The sequence below is a fragment of the Schistocerca serialis genome, chromosome 1, assembly GCF_023864345.2.
Source record: "Schistocerca serialis cubense isolate TAMUIC-IGC-003099 chromosome 1, iqSchSeri2.2, whole genome shotgun sequence".
Taxonomy (NCBI): Eukaryota; Metazoa; Arthropoda; class Insecta; order Orthoptera; family Acrididae; genus Schistocerca; species Schistocerca serialis.
The window spans coordinates 1,122,484,542-1,122,506,556 of NC_064638.1; the positions used below are offsets into that span (position 1 = coordinate 1,122,484,542).

At 38.2% G+C, this 22,015-nt stretch overlaps 1 protein-coding gene across 2 annotated transcripts in view; it reads right to left on the reverse strand.

The window, feature by feature from the left end:
- Positions 1–22,015, reverse strand: part of LOC126416741 (serine/threonine-protein phosphatase 6 regulatory ankyrin repeat subunit A-like) — a 716,260-nt gene that overhangs the window by 516,753 nt on the left and 177,492 nt on the right. Inside the window, exons 8-10 of one of the 2 annotated variants that reach the window (XM_050084586.1) lie at positions 18,429–18,527; positions 18,258–18,350; positions 5,995–6,093 (exon numbers count right to left, since the gene is read on the reverse strand). In XM_050084586.1, coding sequence (XP_049940543.1) covers positions 5,995–6,093; positions 18,258–18,350; positions 18,429–18,527 — 291 coding nt within the window. The remainder of the gene's footprint in view (positions 1–5,994; positions 6,094–18,257; positions 18,351–18,428; positions 18,528–22,015) is intronic. The other variant, XM_050084577.1, reaches the window with a different exon arrangement.

Here is a 22,015-nt window from a genome sequence, read left to right on the forward strand (position 1 = left end):
CTGACTTGTAGAGCATTACACTCACATAGTTTTAATATTTGAATATACTGTAATGTAATGTGTATTGGTTCAGTGTCTCTTTAGGTATTACAACCTGTTTGTGTTTTGTATCAATATAATCATATAATGTCGCATATCTCTGTACAGCTGGGAATTCTCGCTGAAGTTGTGGGGACTATTTGTTCAACATTAAGTTATCTGACAATGATCTGAGATGTTGAAAGCCAGTTCATAACAAACTAATAAATATTATTGTGAAACATCAATATGTTGTATTCAAGTTATTAACCTCTCTAAGTTACTCCAAGAACCAATGGAATATTCCATACATACAATATACAATCCTTCAATGACTTATTGTTTGCTTAATGTATGCAGATAGAACATCTGGAGATATTTTTGAAGACATTGCAGAAAGGAATTATCCACTATGACTAATGTGCCAAAAACAAGAGTGAGAAGAATCTACAATCATCATCAACAAACAAGCAATATCAAGCACATTTTTTTTAGTGAAATCACAGAAGAGAATTAACTGTCCTAATCCCTCTCAGGTTCATGGTTAACATAGCTGAACATTTTCTGATTCCAACATATACACAGTTGTTGCATGGATTGGATCAGTTCATATAAATAATAATTTTCGAACATTTTTTAAATAGGTTGATGGGGGAGAGTGGGCCAGAACACCCCAAAAAAGAAATAATTCTAAATTACCTACAAGAGCAAAAAACCGCATTCTTATAGGAAATTCTATTTATGGCCATTGATAAAGGATATGGATGCCATAAAGAAATGCAATGAAGGAGCATTACCATTTTCAAGAACTGAAGAGGGAATTTAAAATGTAAATGAAAATTCTAACACCAAACAGAAATTTTGTTGTTTCTCAGACCAGGAGAAAAATTTGAAGGAAATTCAAGGTAATCAGACATGTGTGGAATCAGCTGAAGCTCACAAAATTGATCCATCGATGAAAGAACATAACAAGAGAAAATGTGAGTTCCAGCAAATTTCATCCAATGACACTTCATTCCAAAGGGTAGGCTTAAACCAGAGAAGCAGAAATTAACAGTGTGCAAGGGAAGGTCAATGACGAACCATTACTGCAACATGAAACAGTTAATTCTGATGAAAATGCAGAATGGATGGTTGCAATGAATGAAGAAATTAACTCACCATCTCATGCAATTCCAGTAAAGAACATATAGGGATTTAAAAAGAAGACAACTGGTGAGAAAAAAAAATTAAAGCTTGTTTAGTTGAAAATGGATTTAATCAAGTACAGGGTGTAAACTGTAATGAGATTTAAACTCCTGTTACAAATTTTTATACAAATCATCTACTGATAGGAGCTAGTGTTGAGAAAAATTGGCATACTGATCAGTATGATGTGAAGAATGTACATTTGCATAGCAAATTAAAGGCAAATGTATATATTCTCCAAGAAGAAGGTTTCATTAAGAAGGACCAAGAAAGTTTGATTTGCATGTTAAACAAGACAATATATGGACTGAAATGCAGTGGCACATGTTGGAACGATCATTTAAATAAGTCACTAAAACAATGATTTATTCAAAATTGTATAGAACCAAGTGTGTACAAATTTAGTGCAAAGGAAGAGAAAGGTATTCAGTAACTATATGTGGATGAAAGACATATATTTGCACAGAATGAAGAGATGAGTGAAAAGGTGGAAACTCTTCTGCAAAACAGCTTTGAAATCAAGCACATGGGCATAATGTTGCACATGTTAGGAGTGAAATTTGAAAACTGCAAAGATGGAACAATTAGTATTTCTCAGGGGGAACATATTAATCAACTACTTGACAGATTCAAACTTCAAAATGCTAAAGGAGCCAAGACCCCAATCGAAATGAAACCAAATTTCCTTGATGAGAAGTGTAATGATGAAGTTAAAAATCTCCTAGATCCTGAGCTTATAAGCAGAATCCTTTACCTTTTACAGAGGATTCAACCAGACATAGCTTTCTTGGTGTCAAAGTTGTCATGATATTGTTAAAAATATAATATGAATCATTGGAACGCACTGTAAATCTGGGAGAGGCCTCCTGACAGGTAGTCACAGTGACTCATTACAACAATGGGGAAGCCTTTGCCTGCAGGTTGTGTTATTTGATCAGGATCTGTTTTCAGGTAGTGTGTGGTGTACTTTCTTCTGGCAGAAGTTTAGTGTTCTCACAGAGGGACCTGGGGAAGCATGGTGAGGCCAAGTGAAGGTAAGGAATTCCTGGGAGGTAACCAGTAATCACTTCTGTCTCTATGCTGTTCATTTTGCTGGACAATGCTCAAGCACATTCAGTGCAAGTTGTTACTGACTTGCTTGACTGATGGGGCTGCTAAGTGCTATACCACCTACTGCACTCCCCTGACTTAAACCATCTGAGTTCAACTTGATTTCTAAACTGAAGGAAACACTTCACGGCATTCGCTTCAGAACTGCTACAAATTCGTCAGGCAATAGACTGTGCTGCTCGAACTGTCAACGCAACTGGCCCTGCTGAGAGTATCCTACAACTTCTACATCACTGGCAATGGGTTATACACAATGCTGGTGATTACTTTGAAGGTCAGTAGAGCTATGAAACACGTGCCCATTTTGTACAAGCTGTAAATCAATAGTTGCCACTATTAAAGTTCCAACCCTCGTATATATATTTTTTAATGTTGTTCATAGACACTGCTGACCTCCCACTTGCTCTGGTGAAATCAATCAACTTTAGGCTGAAACAGGACTCTTGAATCAGATCAATAACTTGTGTTGACATGTTTGATTCACTTGCTGCATCTATGTTGAAAACAGCAGCAATAAACACTTTTTCTTTCATTTGCCTTTAAGTTCCTCAAAAACACATTGAAGTTTGGTTAAAAATAATTTGATTATTTCAGCACTAAAAACCTATATGTACAACACTTTTCCTTAATTTTATACTGCCATTTTCTGATATAAGTCCTTCATTCAAAGTCCTCATACCATGGACATTCTAACATATTTTTAACAGGTATTCCGGTATGAGATTTTCACTCTGCAGCGGAGTGTGCGCTGATATGAAACTTCCTGGCAGATTAAAACTGTGTGCCCGACCGAGACTCGAACTCGGGACCTTTGCCTTTCGCGGGCAAGTGCTCTACCAACTGAGCTACCGAAGCACGACTCACGTCCGGTACCCACAGCTTTACTTCTGCCAGTATCTCGTCTCCTACCTTCCAAACTTTACAGAAGCTCTTCTGCGAACCATGCAGAACTAGCACTCCTGAAAGAAAGGATATAGCGGAGACATGGCTTAGCCACAGCCTGGGGGATGTTTCCAGAATGTTTCTCATTCTGGAAACATCCCCCAGGCTGTGGCTAAGCCATGTCTCCGCTATATCCTTTCTTTCAGGAGTGCTAGTTCTGCATGGTTCGCAGAAGAGCTTCTGTAAAGTTTGGAAGGTAGGAGACGAGATACTGGCAGAAGTAAAGCTGTGGGTACCGGACGTGAGTCGTGCTTCGGTAGCTCAGTTGGTAGAGCACTTGCCCGCGAAAGGCAAAGGTCCCGAGTTCGAGTCTCGGTCGGGCACACAGTTTTAATCTGCCAGGAAGTTTCAGGTATTCCGGTGTTTGAGCAACTTCTGCTGCATCTATAAAAGATACTGGCTCCTTTGAAATTTCCCCATTTATTTATAATTGTGATAGAGTATTCGAAAGGCAGTGTTCATTCAGGTAGATTACTTTTAAATTTCTCATTTCTGAGAAGATAATGTTGGCATGGTTGATTCCTTCACTATCTTTGCTCAATTCAAGCTACCAGTAAGTCTCTAAATACATCAAAGTTTGTTGTTTATGAAACTTTATCCTTTATTTGTTCCAAGAATGGAGAAACTGAAGAGACACCATAGTTCATTTACAGCTCATGAAAGACAGTACATTTCTGCCTTTATTCAACTTCCATATCCGTTTTCACTATTCAGTTTGTTCTTGAGGGTTTTTTTTTATTTTATTTTATGGGAATTGTGTCAGGACACAAATTTTGACTCCTTATTGTGACTTTGCACATTTTGAAGATGTAGAATTGCAGTTACAATAAATTGTATAGAATATGAATGAAAAAACTCTAACCTGTCAGGGTAGCTGAGAGCGCTAAAGTGCTGCTTCCTGGACTCGGGTACGTGTGCCGGCCCCGGATCGAATCTGCCTGGCGGATTAACGATGACAGCCGGTGTGGCAGCAAGCCTAGATGTGGTTTTTAGGTGGTTTTCCACATGCCACTAGGTGAATACCAGGCTGGTCCCCACATTCTGCCTCAGTTACACGCGTCACAGACATTTGAAACACATTCGCACTATTTCACGATTTACACTAGATGCAGACAGCTGGGATACACTGATTCCCTCCCTGGGGGGTATGGGGTGGCGGCAGGAAGGGCATCCGGCCACCCTTAAAACTAACCTTGCCAAATCCATTCTAACCACGCCAAACCTGTGGTTGCTGCAGGACTATGGTGTAAGCAATAGAAAGAAAGAAAGAATGAATGAATGAAAAAGATCCCAAAAAGTTCTTGACCAATTTACATCAAGTTTTTACAAAATACTCAAATCATTCAAGCTAACTATAATGAGGAGAGCAGTGTGCTGACCCAATGGCCCCCACATTCAAATGGTGAAATTGGCAGAGGACCACAGTCCCCCCGATTAACCACCAGAGCCAGAACGCAGAGCTTTACTTCACTAATAAATATTTGGGCAGACAAAGGCTATGCATTTTTTTAAACAGAAAACTATGAGAAAGAAAATGCTGTGCTGTACTGTGCTATGAAAATGTGCTCTTTCATTTTTGTTTCTCACGTTTGGTTTTAAGTATTATGGCAAGGAATTTAAACCATAATATAAATTGTTTCTCTCACACATTTTGTTTGTCTGTATATACAATTTTAAGAAAAAAATTGAATGCACAACAATGTGCTGTTTTGTTTTCTTCCTTGCATTCAGTTTTCACAGAAAACCTGTATTTTAGGAAAGCTTACCAGCTTATGATTAGAAAATTATTACCCAATATGACAATGGAAACTTCAGGTTGGAATATCAACAGTACAAGGAAATGATAGGTTGCTACTCACTGTAAAGGTGACACGCTGAGTTGTAGATATGTGCAACAAAATTACACTTACGCATTAGCTTCCGACCAAAGCCTTCTTCAGAAAAGGAAACACACATACATTCATTCACAGAAGCAAACACACCTCACACATACACTTGACTGCCATTTGTGGCTCTGGTTCGAGATGCTTGGGACGATGGTAATGTGTGCATGAGCTGTGCTTGCTTGTGTGAATGAATGTGTGCATGTTTTGTTTTGTGGGGAAAGCTTTGCTAAAAATAAATGCGTGAGTGTCTTTTCATTGTGCCTCTCTGCAACTCAACATGTCATATTTATGGTAAGTAACTACATAATCTCAACCATCCAAAAATCTGTGATGGTCACCATTTGCAGAATCAAACTATGTGAAATAATGTCACTGAATTTACGGACCTCACAGACTCAGCACCAGGAGAGGTCTCTCTCATACCTTGTATACTAATGGTCCCTACCAATTTACCCATTCAATTTAAGCTATCATGGTAGAAACAGAGTACGAGGAGTAAGACAATGAAACTGCACATTTTCACTGAACAATATTTTCTTTCTTGCTATTAGTTTTAACAGGACACCTGTAGACTGTTGCTTAAAAACATATGTATCCCATGACCATCTGAATATTTATTTGATTACTATGTAAGAATTTAAAGTAAAATGGTCAAGAGCTATTTGAGATTTTTGCAATTACTTCATACAGTTTAGTTTGTTGCTGCAACCCTTCAACTTACAGCAATGCATAATGTTACAAAAGATCTTAATGGAGAATGGTTGGAAGGGCACTGTGTCATTGTGATGTCATAGTTATTGTTACTTTATTAATTACTTACATTCCTCTCTGTTTGGGAAACAAAACATACCTTCAAACGCTCCTTATGAATAGCTGCAAGCAGTGGTGTACAACCGTTGTCATCCTTGAAATTCACATCTGCACCAGCAGCAATCAAATGAGTGACTATCTATTGTATCAGAAACAAGAAGAGTTAATCATTCATATTAATTAGAAATTATATAAAGAGTCAAATTGCACTTAACAAAGAAATGAAATGAAAAGAACACAACTTGTCCCCAGGTTTCCACTGTATACTGATAATGTATCACACATTGAAAAATTTCACTGAAAATGATAACAAAACAGATTAGAAGCAGCAGTACTATTTGTTCTCTTTCACCTGCATTACTAATTAACCTCTTCCAATTTTCAGGCCTGGAGTCATTTTGTGACCTGACAATTTAGTTAAAATATGGCCTGCTATTCAAATGGAAAGTCAGTGTTTTCTTGAATCCAGTCAGAAAATTTGCAGGTTGGTTTAAATTCTTCAACCACATTTCCAAGAAGCATGGAAAACTGATTCTTTGATAAAGCTGGGATTTCTCTTCCCAGATTGCTTGCATTTATTCAGTATTTCCCTCCATTTCATGTTGAGAGGTCTGACATGGGCGTAGTGAGAGCTTGTGTAAGGCAAGATGAATTTTCTGGCAAACAGACAAAAAGAATATTTCCTTCACATTCAGATCTATATATGACGATTAACTGTTGCCTATTAGAACCATTTTACCTGTCAGATTTCTAAGAATTGGTAGACAATGAAACGAAAATCCACCTTCATATGCTGCTAAATCAGTTCACCCATATCTTGTCCTACTGTACCACATCCCATGAGTCTCATTTTCAGTCTAGTTGGGCCATAGATATACACCTTATAAATGACATACACAGTAACTGACAAAACTGCTGTATTTCCACAGAACATGACATTAACACTGGCATTTGTGAAATTAATTTTTCGTTCAAGATGTTTATAACTTTAATGGCAAATAACTTTCTTCTTCCCTGGATCGTCACTCATATGTGTCTCATCTTAACTGGACATATTCTCATGAGGGACATCAGCCAATACAATGCTTAGTTGTCTATGTATTCTGTGATAATCTTTTTTTGAACACCTGTTCTAGGACTTCTATAATTTCAGCAAATATTATTAATAGCTGCGGATACCTTTTCACAAGTTATTTCACCCAATCTCATCCAGAAAGATTGTCTTTAATAGTAGAATATGTTTTGCCACATCTTCCTAAACAGACTTTTGTTATGCAGCGAAAATCAAGTTCATCTGCAAAAATTTTTGGGTGGCCTTGTTCCTTATTAAATTGTTAAATTGCTTCTTCTGCTTTCTGTTAACCAAAGAATGCCTTATCCTAAAAATAGCTTATAAAATAGCATATGCATGCCTTTGCAAAATTTCAACCAAGTGAATTGGCTGTAACCTCTGCTGAGGTTGATCTTCAGAGTAATATGCATATCTGCAACCACCAAGGATTGTTTTGCAATTCCTTGTCATCATCTAATGTTCTATAAGTAATGAGTTTGCAAAAAGAGGAGAAAGTACATTGATGAACTTATCTATGGTTACTTTGATCCACTTTGTTCCTGAATTCAATTAAATTCTACTTTGCCTTTTATAATTCCATTTTTTTAATTGACAATAAATTTTGTAAGAAATTAAGGTTGTACCTTGAATCTGAAAGTTGCATATGAGTCATAATACACGAAAATACTAAAATGTCAACTTGTCAGTAAAAACACTCCAGCCATTGTGCATCTCTTGACAAAAGTCTAACTAGGAAAGCTTTGTTACACTTCATACACAATGATGTCAAATTCCACTAATCCCACGAAAATATGAAAAAGAACTTTGAGTAGCCAGTTTGGTGCAGAAAGCCATCATCTAGTGAATGAATTTAGAACTTGGTAGGTATTATATTTCCTCCTACAGATTTTTGAACCATGCAATTAAACTGGTCTATGATGTATTCTCATTCAAATAATGGAAAATCCAGCATAGAATACGACAATATTGTGAAAGGATATCTGCTATTCACCACATAGCGGAGATGCACAGTCGCACATAGGAACAACAAAAAGACTGTCAGAAAGCAGAAAGTAAGCTTTCAGCCAGCAAGGCTTTCATCAGAAATCACAAAACACACACAAACACAAGCGCGACTCACACACGCACATGTGCACAGTCTGTGGTTGCTAAGGCCAGACTGCAAGCAGCTGCATATGATGGGAGGAGCAACGATTGGTGAGGATTAGAAGGAGGAGGGGAGGGGCAGGGATAGCACAGTTCAGGGGGGGGGGGGGGTGTTGAAAAGTAAAGTTCTGCTTTCGGGAGCATACAGGGACAAGGTGGAGATAGGGAAAGGTGCTGTCCAGTTAGATAGAGGGAGGGGTGGTGTGAAACTATTATTAAAAATTCTTATAATTATGTAGGATTTACTCATCCAACTGTTTTTATCTGCTGCTGCCGCAAGCACTGTGTTCTTTCATGTCCACTGTAACTTGGTTTTCACACGAAGAATGACCAATACAACATTACATTTTAGAACCTCTATTCTATATCATGTCATAATTATTATCTTACTTTGACAAAACTCAAAAATACTGATACGCTTACAACACTGATGTACATCTTACTTAAGCAATTACATGCATCTTGCACAACATCTCTAAAGACACTGCCATCTAATGCCAACATGGCTGCCCCTTTACATAGAAATCCGAACAATCCTTAATATTGTTATAAAGGGTTTTTTGATAAAATTACCATTAAAAATGTTGCCTCAAAATTAATGACATATTTCATCAGTTGCACTGGCTCTTACAGAGCAAATACATTTATCGACTTTCAAGCATTTAACATTTTAGGAGTGTGTAAATACTCAAATATGAAATAGTAACAATACTTTTACTATTTTTATACAATGCTAAAGATACACGGTTTGGAAAATGTTTGTGCCAATGTATATGTTTCCAAGTCTCCCATTGAATGTGGCAAAATAGGACTTTTATTTATTATTGACAAAACACCTAAGGAGCTGCCTATGTTTACACACCACTTATAACATTTTCGCTCATTACTTTTTAATTTTGTAATTAGTTTTGATTCTCTCAGTTGTTTTTTTCATTTAAATACCACAGACTTTAATTTAGATACTGTTTTAACACAAATCCATCTCAGTTTCAAAGAAATGACTTTGACCAATGTACTTGATCATTTGTTCCATATTTCACCTACTTATGTTAATCCTAAATATTCCTACCAATCACAGGACTTATATACTTCAATATAATTATAATTTAGTAAACAGTTTCATTGTAACAATTTTATAAGTATCGGTTTACATACACCACTACCTTTTGTTTACATCAGTGATTCCTGTTTATTTGAAATTGGCTCGAAAAATAAGTGTTTTAAATAGTGGGTAGTGGAAAGAGAGAGAAATAAAAAGGCTGTGGGTGGATTGATGGAATAGTGAGCTGTATAGTGCTGGAATAAGAACAGGGAAGTGGCTAGATAGGTATGACAACAACTAATGAGGGTTACAGGATCATACAATATATTGCAGGGAAGGCTCCCACTTGTGCAACTAAGAAAAGCTGGTGTTGGTGGGAAGGATCCAGGTGGCACAGACTGTGAATCAGTTATTTAAATGAAAAACACTGTGTTTGGAGACATGCTGAGCAATAGGATGGTCCAGCTGTTTTTTGGTCACAGTGTCAGTGGCCGTTCATGCAGACATACAGCTGATGGAATGCCCATGTAAAATTCAGCACAATGGATGTAGCTTAGCTTGTAGAACATGACTGATTTCACAAGTAGTCGTGGCTTTCATAGGAAAGGTAATGCTTGTGACTGTAATGGAGTAAGTGGTGGTGAGAGGATGTATGGGACAGGTTTCCCATCTAGCTCTATTACACGGATATGAACCACGACACAAGGGTTTGGGAACAGGGGTTGTGTAGGGATGGACAAGGACATTGTGTAGGTTTGTTGGGCAGAGGAATACCACTGTAGGAGGTGATACTGGGTAGGGCTTTCCTCATTTCAGAGCACAATGAGTAGTCGAAACACTGGCAGAGAATGTGAGAATGTGATTCAGTTGCTCCAGTACTGGGTGGTACTGAATCAGGAGGGGAATGCTCCTCTGTGTCCAAATGATGGGACTTTGGGAGGTGGTGGGTGTTTGGAGAGTTAAGGCATTGGATATATGTTTTTTTTTCAAGGTTGGGAGGGTAATTATGGTCTGTGAGGGCTTCAGTGAGACTTTTTTTTGTATTTCAAGAGGGATTGCTAGTCACTACTGATGTGACAGCCATGGGTGGCTAGGATGTATGGAAGGACTTCTTGGTATGGAATGGGTGGCAGCTCTTGAAGTGGAGATATTGCTGGTAATTGTTAGGTTTGATATGGACAGAGGTACTGATGTAGCAATCTTTGACATGGAGGTCAAAATTGAGGAAAGTGACTTGTTGGGTTGAGTAGGAACAGGGGGGAAAGAAGCGGCTGAGTTTCTGGAGGAACGTGGGTAGGTTGTCCTCAACTGTGATCCAAATCACAAAAATGTCACCAATGAATCTGAACAAGGTGAGGGGTTTGGGATTGTGGGTGGTTAGGAAGGATTCTGTCATATGTTGACAACATAATGACTTCCACATTGTTATGCTTAAAGCTATATGGAGCCATCAAGGGCACTCCAAAGTAAGAAATCAGAGACACAATGCAGAGAGGAGGCAAAAGTGGTAGTGTTTAGGTTACCGTAGATAAATAGTAACAGTAGAGCCATGCAAATTGCAGACACCCTGGGCAGCTGTCCCAGGGGAAAACTTTCACTTCAGAGAATTAGCTGGTAACTCCATCCACTGCCTAGATGCTGCTGTAAGGCTTCACTGTAGAAGATGGCCACGAAGAAACAATTCTTAGCTGAGGCAGTAAGCTTGGTACTTGCTCCTGAGAACTGCAGCATCAGGGGTTTACACAGGTTAGAGTGCTACCAAAGAACTCTACCCATAGAAGAATGGAGTGTGGGGCCAAGTGACGTAAAACAATGTTGTTGCTAGCCATAATAGGGGCGGCAGTGATGTTTAGCTTTTAGCTGAATGCTGTTGATACCAAACTTGGAGGTTGTTGATGTAAAATCAAGAAGCATCCCTACCTACCAAATAGGAGTATGGGAGGAATCCAATTATGGTTGGTCAGAACGACTCACCTGATTAGTTGAAGCTTGTTAAGTGCCAGTGGAGTGGTGGGTTGACTACAGAGTGGTAGAAATGGTATACCACCATGATTCTTTAAAAACCCAGTCAGATTACTGGGGTGCTGACTCCACATAACTCATGGCCAGCTTCAGTAAGCTCTTACACGTTTGTTTTCCTCACTTCCTCACTTAGAGTGGTAGTCTCAATTTTTAATTAGTTGCTGTTAGTGTTTGTTGTTTCAGTTAGCATCCACTCCCATGGCTTCAAACACTGTCTTCTGCTGTGTGGCCAGTTGCCTCCCTTGCTTTTTCTAATCTTTAGAATTGGCCTTCAGTTTATCAGTTAGTCTGATCGCAAATAAACAATGTTAACCAGACCCCTGAATTCCAAGAGTCTCCTGCTGCAAGCATCTTGTCCAGTAACAAAATCCGCGTCTCTCATAGATGCCTTCTGACAGTGTTTGGCGCTGATCCAAGTCGTCAACCTGCCATCACTGGAAATTTGTCTTTCTCCATTACCTCCTCACCACATGGAAATTGCAGACTTGCCTCTATCGTGTGTCTGGACATGACAATTCCTCCAGATGGCCCATGAATAGGTTGGTGTAGGATGGTGCCATGCAGGTGCCCATAGCCATACCACAGAATTGTTTGTAGGTGATGCCGGCAAAGTGAAAGTAATTGTGGGTGAGGATATAGTTGATCATGGTGAGCAGAAGGGAGGTTGTCGGTTTGGAACCCATCGAGCATTGCAAAAGGTAGTGTTATGGACATTAGGTGTGTTAGTGTAAAGTGAGGTGGCATCAATAATGACAAGCAGGGGACCATGTAGCAAAGAAACAGGAACTGTGGGCAGTCAATGGAGGAAATGGTTGGTAAGTTTTATATAGGAGAGTAGGTTGTGGGTAGTAGGCAGAAGATGCTGATCTATGAGAATAGGGATCCTCTCAGTTGGGTTTACAGATCTTAGGGAGCATGTAGAACATAGGAGTGCATAGAGTGATAGGAGTGAGGAGAGAGATGGACTCTGGGGATAGGTTCTGGGATGGGTCTAAGTAATTTGAAGAGAGATGGAGATCTTGCTGGATTTCTGGAATGGAGTCACCATGACAGGGTTTTTAGGTAGATGAATCTGACAGCTGGTGGAGTCTTTCTCCCAGGTAATCCTTACAGTTCAAAATGACAGTGTGCAGCCTTTTGCAGCAGGTGGGATTATAAGTTTAGGACCAGTTTTAAGGTGGTGGATCATGGTTCTTTCTGCTGATGTAAGCTTAGTTTGCACATTGAGTGATTTGGAGAATGATGGTGAGGCAAGTTTTGGTCTTAAGAAATTCTGGAAAGTTAACATAGGGACATTTGGGAGTAGTGTGGGTGGATCACGGTTGGATAGAGTAGTGAACTGAGTCAGCAGGGTTCAACATTGGTCTTTAGTTGTGTCTGATTAGTAGAGTTGGTGGGGTGGGCGGTGGGCGGGGGGGGGGGGGGGGGGGGGGGGCGGAATGCCCACATTGAATACATCAGAAGGTGGCAAGAAAGTGTTACCACTGTAGAGACCAGTTGAAGGAGAGAAGGTCTTAACAAGTTCTGCATGATTGAATCTGGGAGTGGGGCAAAAGGTGAGATCTTTGGAATTGTTTGATACTTCCGTGGGACTAAGGCTTTTGGAGGAAATGTTCATGAGTGTGTTTTGGGTCTGTTTAGGTTCTGAATTCTGTATGGTTGTGGGAGGTAGTTTTTGAGGATGGGGTAAATGTAGTAGGCCCACAAGGCAGGGTTTGTCAGATACGAGGGGATTTGGGGGCGTTTGAAGGTTGCTATAGAGATGGTGGATAGTGGTAGTCCAAGGCAGGAGTAGGAAGTAAACAGACTGGAAAATTTTTTGAGGTGGTGTCCCTACAGAGTGTGAATGAGTGTGTGTGTGTGTGTGTGTGTGTGTGTGTGTGTGTTGTTTATTTCCAATTAAGACCTTGTTGACCAAAAGCTTCCTTTCTGACAGTCTTCTTCTTGTTCCTAACTGAGATTCAGCATCTCCGCTGTATGATGAGTAGCAACTACTCTTTTCAGATACTCTCAGTCTGTATTGAAGAACACAATACATTACATCTGTAAACAACACAATCCAGTAAAATTTCTTACAATAACTTTTTTTCACAACTTCAAACAATGGAAAATCCAGGTTGGAATGATGACAATATTATGAAAAGTGTAGATAGTTACTCACCATATAGACTGCTAATTAAGTAACCTTTTGGCCGAAAGCCATTCTTCTGAATTAGACAGCACAGACACATACATTCACACAAACAAAACTCAGCCACATATGATCACTGCCTCTGGCTGCTGAAGCAGACAGCAAGCAACAGCACATGAAGGGAGAAGAAATCTTGGTGGTGGGGTAAGGAAAAGTTGGAGAGGGAGGGGGAGGATAGCAGGGTAGGGGTGGAGGACAGTAAAGTGTTGCTTTGGGGAGCAAGCAGAGATGAGGTAGAGAGAGGTTAGAGCGACTAGTTAGTTGTGAGTTTAGATGGAGGGCAGGGAGGAAGGGGGGCAAAAAAGAAGAGAAACAAAAAGAGTGTGGTTTACATTGGTGGAACAGAAGACTGTGTAGTGCTGGAGTGGGAACCGGGAAGATGATAGGCAGGTGAACGAAAGTGACAAACTAAGGCTGATTCCAGGAGGGTTCTGGGAATATAGGATATATTGCAATACCCTGTGTTCCCATAACCCTCTTGATCTCAGCCTTCATTAGTCACTGACATTCACCCACCTATCCTCTTCTCTGTTCCCACACCAGCACTTCACAGCTTTGTATTCCAGCAATGCTCTCACGGTCTTTTTATTTCTCTCCATTTCTGCACCCCTACCACCCACCCCCAAGATCCATCTAACCTCTTGACTATACCTAGCTGCTCTAGCCTCTCTCCTCCTCATACAGTTGTATGGTCCCACAAGCAGCACTTTACCATCCCCCACCACTTCCCTGCTATTCCCCCATCCCCACCCCCACCTCCCCCTTACCCTCAGCACCCAAACTGCTTCTCCCATCGTGTGCTGTTGCTCACAGTCTGGCCTCAGCAGCAAGAGACATTGGGCAGGTGTGTGAAAGTTGTGTTTGTGTGAATGGGATTGTGAATGTTGCCTAATTCAGAAGAAGGCCTTTTGGCCAAAAGCTTACTTGATTACCAGTCTCGAATGTAACAATACTGCAAAAAGGAAAGTTGCTTCTCACCGTACAGCAGAGATGTTGAGTCATGATAGGCACAACAAAAAGACTGTCACAAATATAGCTTCCAGCCAGTAAGGTCTTCATCAAAATTAGATCACAAACACACACATTAGCAGCTCTTTGTTGTGCCTGTCTGCGACTCATCATCTCCACTATAAAGGCAATAGCAATCTACCTTTTCATAATGTTTTTCACATCTACATTTTTACCTAGGATATTATTTTCATGACATTCATGTACAAGTTAACCCAAAATGTATATATACATTATTTTGACTCAAAAGACACTATTTCAAATCACTAAGAATATTTTGTGTTTAAGTGTGAAACTGGTTACAATGGAAATTATCTTTATAGTTATTATTATTATTATTATTATTATTATTATTCTTTTTAGTAGTAGTTGTTGTAGTAGTAGAAGCAGTAGTATTAATATTGGTTACTGAAATAACTGAAAATGCTAAATTAAAAATGAGTTGTACAAAAATCTTTCTGAAAAAAGCTAATGTTGAAACCACTGGAATAATATTATAATATAACATATGTAACATAATCTGCCTGGCAGGACATAGTCTGAGAAGGAAAATACTGGAAGTGTTAATAAAATGTGGAATGTCAAGTAAAAGCCTGTATCATTTCTGTTACTGGCATACATGCATATTTACAAAACAAGGAACCAATTTTGCAAGCAGGAATATCACCCCTTCAGACAAAAAACACTGCCAATAATAACATCAAGATGTAATGGACAACAAACAGAAAATAAGTAGAAAATCACTTTTAAATCATGGTTATTTTAACCTTTTCCTCTTACTGGCTGTCAAAATATGACAAAATACGAGGTGCTACCCAAAATTTTAGGAACTGGTGCAGCCATCTGTTGAAAACTTTACTTTTAGACTAATGCTCACCATCACCATCACCCTCAAAGTAGTTCCCATTGACACGTACACACCAGTCCCAGTGCTTCTGCCACTGGTCAAACGTTTTCTGGAAGTCCTGTTGTTTGAGGGTGTTTATCACCACTAGCAATGGCTCTTGAATCCTCTCTAGAGTGTCAAACCGATGGCCTTTCAACTTGAGTTTCAATTTTGCAAATAGCGCGAAGTCACAAGGTGCCAAATCTGGCAAGTACAGTGGGTGGGGTACAAATGCCATGTTGTTTTTTGCCAAAAAGGTCCTGGTGAGAAGGACATGTGACAGGGCATGTTGTCATGATAAAGCAGCCAGTTCCCTTGACGCCAAAGTTTGGGCTGTCGTCACCGCATGTTTTCATGGAGCCATCGCAAAACATCATGGTAGTACGTGAAATTCACTGTTTGGTTGGGTGGGATGAATTCTTTGTGCACAATTTGCTTGGTATCAAAGAAAATGATGATCATGCTCATGACTTTGCTCTTCACCTGTCTCGCTTTTTTGGGTCTTGGAGAACCTGGGCTCTTCCATTGGGACAGCCTATGCTCTGTCCCCCAAACACTTGTTGAATCATTGCAAGTGTCTCTGTAGCAGTTTTCCCGAGATTCACACAGAATCTGAAACACAAGCGCTGTTCTGTTCATGGATCCATCGTAAAATTGCCACACACACCAAACCCATAGTATTACGGAAATCACTGTGGACACACAACATGTCCTCCCAGCTGAATACCACTCCGCACACTGACTCATCAGATATGCAGCTCTCACCACCTAGCAGTGCAAAGATCTACTACTTTCCAGATGGGAGCACCAGTCCCGAAAATTTTGGATTCCACCTCGTATGGAACAAACAAAATCACAGAGGATGCCTTTGAGGTTTGTAATATAAAATGTCTTGACTAAATCATAATTTTAGACTTGATACAATAAATGGTAGATTAGAATAGTGGGTGTCTACGGTGTCTACTTTGATAAAACAAACTATAATAGGTACTAATTAAATGTAGATATTACAGGAATAATAACAGAAAATCAGGTCTGAAGGAATTCTTGTGTACTGAAAAATTTATGAAATTGACAGTGGGCTAGAAACTTAACACTGATGGCAGCAACAACAAACTAGCACATGTGAAGATAAGTACAAGCATTATAAAATTTTTAATATTTCAGCGTTTGTATTTATTGTTCTCTAATTTTTTTCATGTGTAAAGAGTGAACAACCATGACAAAAAATGAACCAAAATCAGAAGCAGAGGTAAAGGCAGTCGAATATATAAGTACACACAATCATCAAACATTAAAGAAAGCGAGAGACTTATAAAAATGTACTAACTAATTTGTTTGCAAGAATAAATCATTTACTTATCACATCCACCTGCACACCCTGGAATGAATCCAACTGGTGAATTAACAATGCGGGGGACAGTGTAACATCCAACCTTAATGTGATTGACTCTAGATACAGACAGATGTGGAACATGAATTTCATCCTAGGGGGGCGGGGGCACTGGATAATCTACAATGGAAAATGGAGAATGTTTTTCAAAAGTAATTAAGAGGTTAATGATGTACTGAACAATTAGCCAAAATTAAAGCAACAAGCAGCAGATTTGTAGAATATGATGGAAAACCCAGTAAATCAGAAAATAATGTTGAAGTAGAATTAGCTAATTTTAAAAAGGTGAACGAGATTAGTGAGCAATAAGACAAAAATGAAAAATTAACAGAAGACAACTGACAAAAATGAAAAATTAATGGCAGACAACAATTGAGATAAAGTTTGTATTGACAATGTTCAGGACAAAATTAACAAATTAGACAAAAATGTGACTCAATTGAGTTACTTCATGTACTGATTATGTAGAATTTGATGATTGAAGTAGTTGGTGCTGATGAGGAGATAAGCTGTTTTCTTGTTTTGAAAAATGAATTTGTGTCTGAGGAAAATGGAATTGAGGTATTTGGTTTGTCAGCAACAGGAGAGTTTTCAACAATGGAAGCAGAAATTTATCCAAAATCTACAGTTTGTAAAGAATCAGTGTGGTAAAGATGATCTAAATTCTGCAAACAATTCCAACTTGTATGTTGGGAGAAGAATGTGATTACATTTACTTAAGTTTCAAATTAGCTGGAACGGCTTTTGTGGTAATGTACTCAATTATATTGATTTCTTTGAAATGTTTCATTCCAATAAGAAAATTTGCTATTTCTACATGCCAGTAACATTAAGGGAAAGGGTTATTAATGAAAAAAATTGTTGAAAAACAACCTTGGTTTCATTTAACAGTGGAATTAAAGGAGACAGTGACTGCAGAATGTAAAAACAAGATAGTGTATGGGATTGGAACTGAAAAGGAAAAATTATCACAGGATATATTAGTTATGAGAATTATAAAACCACCACATAAGTTCATGTATGGATTAAAAAACAAGAGTAATGTCTATGGAGAGTTGTAAAAGTTTTTCATCATTTTATTGTTGTAAATGAACTTCTGGTCTTGCTGTGTTGTGCTTTATGTATGGGTTTAACTTAAATTCATGAATATTCTAATCTTTTTACTATTATTTGTTGACAGACAAGGTATGACAAAATATGCAGCAAACAAAAATCACAGAAGATATTTGTGAATTTTGCTAGCTAAAATAATTTCACAAAATCACAATTTTCGACTTAGTAGGACAAAAATTGGGGGGGGGGGGGGGGGGGGGGGGCGAGAGGCTGGTTAGAACAAAAACTACCAATTGTCAATTGGGTTCAATCACAGGCACACATAACTCCAGCTTAAAATACTCATTTAATAATGACCGGCAGCTCCAATACACAATATCATGTCAATGACCAATGGAAGATATAACTAATGAAATTATTTTTTTGCTTGCCTGACATGATAATGAGTAAACATTCATTTTTTGCTATAAATAAAAAAGAATTACGTTACCTTCTCTGACTCAAGAGATTTGAACAGTGGGGAATTGCCAGAAAATGCTGCATCAATCCAGCCTTCTCCTCTATATGACAATTCATTGATTTCCTGTGAAGAAATTTCACTATTAACATTTAATACTAATCTCAACCAAATTAATTATAAGCTATAAGTATCTGAGCATACCAAACATCGAGCTGTGTGCCCATGTAATGTTGACTTCTCAGCTTCCCCTCTTTCTTTGCTATTGACATTTGCTCCTGCAGCAATCAATCTTGTGACTAACTATAAAAAGAAGGGAACATAATGCATACATTAATGAAATAGTATAAACACATGACTTAGAAATATATTTCACAACTGATTTTCCTTGCTAGTTTTTACATAAAATACTGTATAAACAACAAAAATTTAAATTTAAATAATTCTAAGGGTAAAGTAAGATGGATGTACATGATGAACAAAATAATGGGATCAAATGCATTATTAAGAAATAACATGCACTTCAAAATCTGTGTTAACATATGTTTCCCCTTGCATGTCAGTGTTAAGTTACCAAATACAAGAAACAAAATACTGTCAAAGGTTTGCATCGAACACTAGTCACACGTTGACAGCTGTTTGATGAAAATTTTGTAGTTTGTAGGACAAACCACACATTTATTTTAAAATACTAAATTTATCCCTCCTCACATTTTTCACAATCATTGTCTGATCACCTTATCATTAACGCAATTAAAGAGCATACAGAATAGTCCATCTTGCTGCCTGGTTCCAGTTCTGATCTTGAAGGGCTGTGACATTGTTCCTCTGAACTTGGCCTCATGTTGATTACGGTTTGCTTGATCAGCTCATTGCACATTTATTCCATTTCATTTTGTTCCAGAAATCTATGGATCATGTTATTTCAGACCGTTGCAAAGAACTCTTTTGTTCTCACACACTGCAACCATCTTTGTTCCTTTCTCCACAAAACTTTGTTCCAGATCTAATTCCGTCTTGGAAATCTGTGGCAACCTTAATTTCTTCGTATCTTGTATTTCCTCACAACATTACGACATTTGTTCAGTTTTTGGCTCAACAGATGAATGTTTGGCTTGGATTAAGTATCATGTTTGTGCAGTATTTGCTGGATTAATTTAAGTGTGAGATTTTCTGAACAGAAACAATAGTTCTAAATATGAATGCAGGAAGCAAGCAGGGGTACATTTAATTATTTCAAAATTAATTAGCAATCATTAGAGGTAGTACTCTTTCCTTAATTTTTATAGTCCATTAAAAAAATTGAGTACATAAAACTGTTTGGTGCCCTGATAACAAGAAGATAAAAAATATAATTGAGACATTGACAAGTTGATCAAAACACTTATTTCAGCCATGTTTTGACACTAATAATCACCTGTCACTGCCCTGACCTTCAGACCAAAGTTGCACAATTTCTTGCAAACGTTCTTATCCTGCCACATTATGAGATAATCTCCCAAACCAGTGCATCTAAATCTAGTAATGTATCTGAACAATATTGATATCACATATAACAGTAAACAGAAGACTTCAGAGAGGACTTTACAATTATCTGGAATTTTCTATATTTACATCCATATTCTACAAATCACTGTTATTGTATGGAGCGTGAGAAGAGTGCTTAAATGCCTTCACATGCATGATAATTAGTGCAATCTTGTCTTCATTGTCTCTATTGGAGCGGTATATAGCAGGCAGTAGTATATTTCTCTCTGACTACTTTTCATATGCGGGGTTTCATGGGATAGTGGCCACCTACCCTTAAGGGTTTGTCAAATTCAGGTTTTCCAGAATTTATGTCACACACTCCTGCCAACATTTGTGCACTTACTCATTTCTTATGGGCTTTGAAATGCATTACCCCAATAAAAGATGTAAATATAACATTCATGTAGATTTCCCATGCCTTCCTATTACACAACCTAGATTCCATCATTCTAGTGACAAAGGAAATTACAAGTTGCCCACAGAAACAGACAAAAGATAAGAACATTAATACATCATAAATTAAATCAAAAGCCTATCTCATTAGACACTCCAATAATTATTAGGACTTTTGGATTCCAGGTTCAGAGGCTCCTGTTACCAACCACTGCAGGAACAAAAATAGTCTTCCAGAAACATTAATTATAATCAGAGCACTGTTTGTCACATCATTGTGATTTCCAGTATTTTCTGAGGACTTTTTGTGTTAGAGTAATGTCTTTCAAAGGCAGACCTAATGAGCTATTCAAGATATAGCTGCAAAATTCACTAGAGGAGACTAAAATGGCAGCTTGGCATCAGAAAGGGTAACAGATGTAACAGATTTCTACCTTCTCATCATAATGTGCGGAGCTTGTTAAATATTGTTATCATTACAGGAAACAGAAGAACCTTAAAATTATGTTTACAGATGAGCTAGGCACAGCAATACATCATTAGAAACTCAAAGAAACTTGACACACAACATATATGGATGCAAGTGGGTATTCCATTATTGTTGGCATAATAACAGGAAAAAGCCTTATGTTGATGTTGTTCTGAGGCTGTAATTCTGAAGACAGGTTTGATGCAGCTCTCCATGCTAGTATATCCTAGGCAAGTCTCTTCACCTCTGCATAACTATTACAGCCTACAATCATTTGAGCCTGCTTACTGTATTTGAGCCTAAATCTACCTCTGCAATTTATATACCCTATATTATCACCATTATCATCATCATTTCTCATCTGGAGTTTCTGCTGTGTGGTGTACAAGTGCTTGCCATCTCATCCTGTTTTTATAGATCTTCTGCTGGTGGACATCTTTCCATTGAAATTGCCTCTTGTCGCTGTGTGATTGATCTGTGTCTATCCCGCATTTTCTCAGCATTCTGCACAGTCTTTTGTGTTGGACATTAATTTCAAAATATATTATGTCTGATCTTTTCTTGTCCATTCTCATGTAGAACCCACACCACTGCAGTTTGTGTTTCTTTATTAAACTAATAAGAGGGCCTTGGATGCTGGCTACATTCCTATTCACCTCATTTATGATTTTGTTCTTCTCAGTAGTTTGGTTCATACTTTTTTTGTAATTCTCATTTCTGTCACTTGAATTCAATGAAGTCTTTCTCCATAGGTTACATGTCTCTAAACCATAATGACAATGGGCACAAAGTAGTGAGGTATATGGTTGTTTTTGTTTTTGTCATTTTTCATGGTCACACAGAAAGTTTTCTGATTTGAATGTAAAAACTGGATGCTTTCTGTGTCCAACTGAGTATTTCCTGATTAACAGTGTTGTCTTTGGAAGTTGTGCTGCTGATATATTTGAAATGGAAAACTGATTCTAATTTCACTCTCTCCAAATATAATTTTGACAATAATGGAATTTTCTGTATGGAGCAAAATGTAACATGAGGGAAAGGCAACCACTCACCTATAGCACATTGATGCAAAGAGCACAGTAACACATAAAAGAAAACAGTATTCACACTGTCTTTTCAAAAGTAGCTCTTTCTCTAGAAACAGTACACAAATTCACACACACAACCACACAGACACCCAAATGCATACTTGCAAGGCCAGGGGAAGACTAATTATTGATACTCAACTAATGAAAGCAGTTGCCTGAGCTGATGGAGGTGGAAACAGGGTAAGATAAGATGCAAGGAGGGGGTAGAGGGAAAGGGTCATATCTTTAAACAGATGACTTTGTGCCTGCACAACAAGATGAAAAGAGTATACAGAATATAACAAAAAGAGATGTAGAAAGAGGGAGAGGGG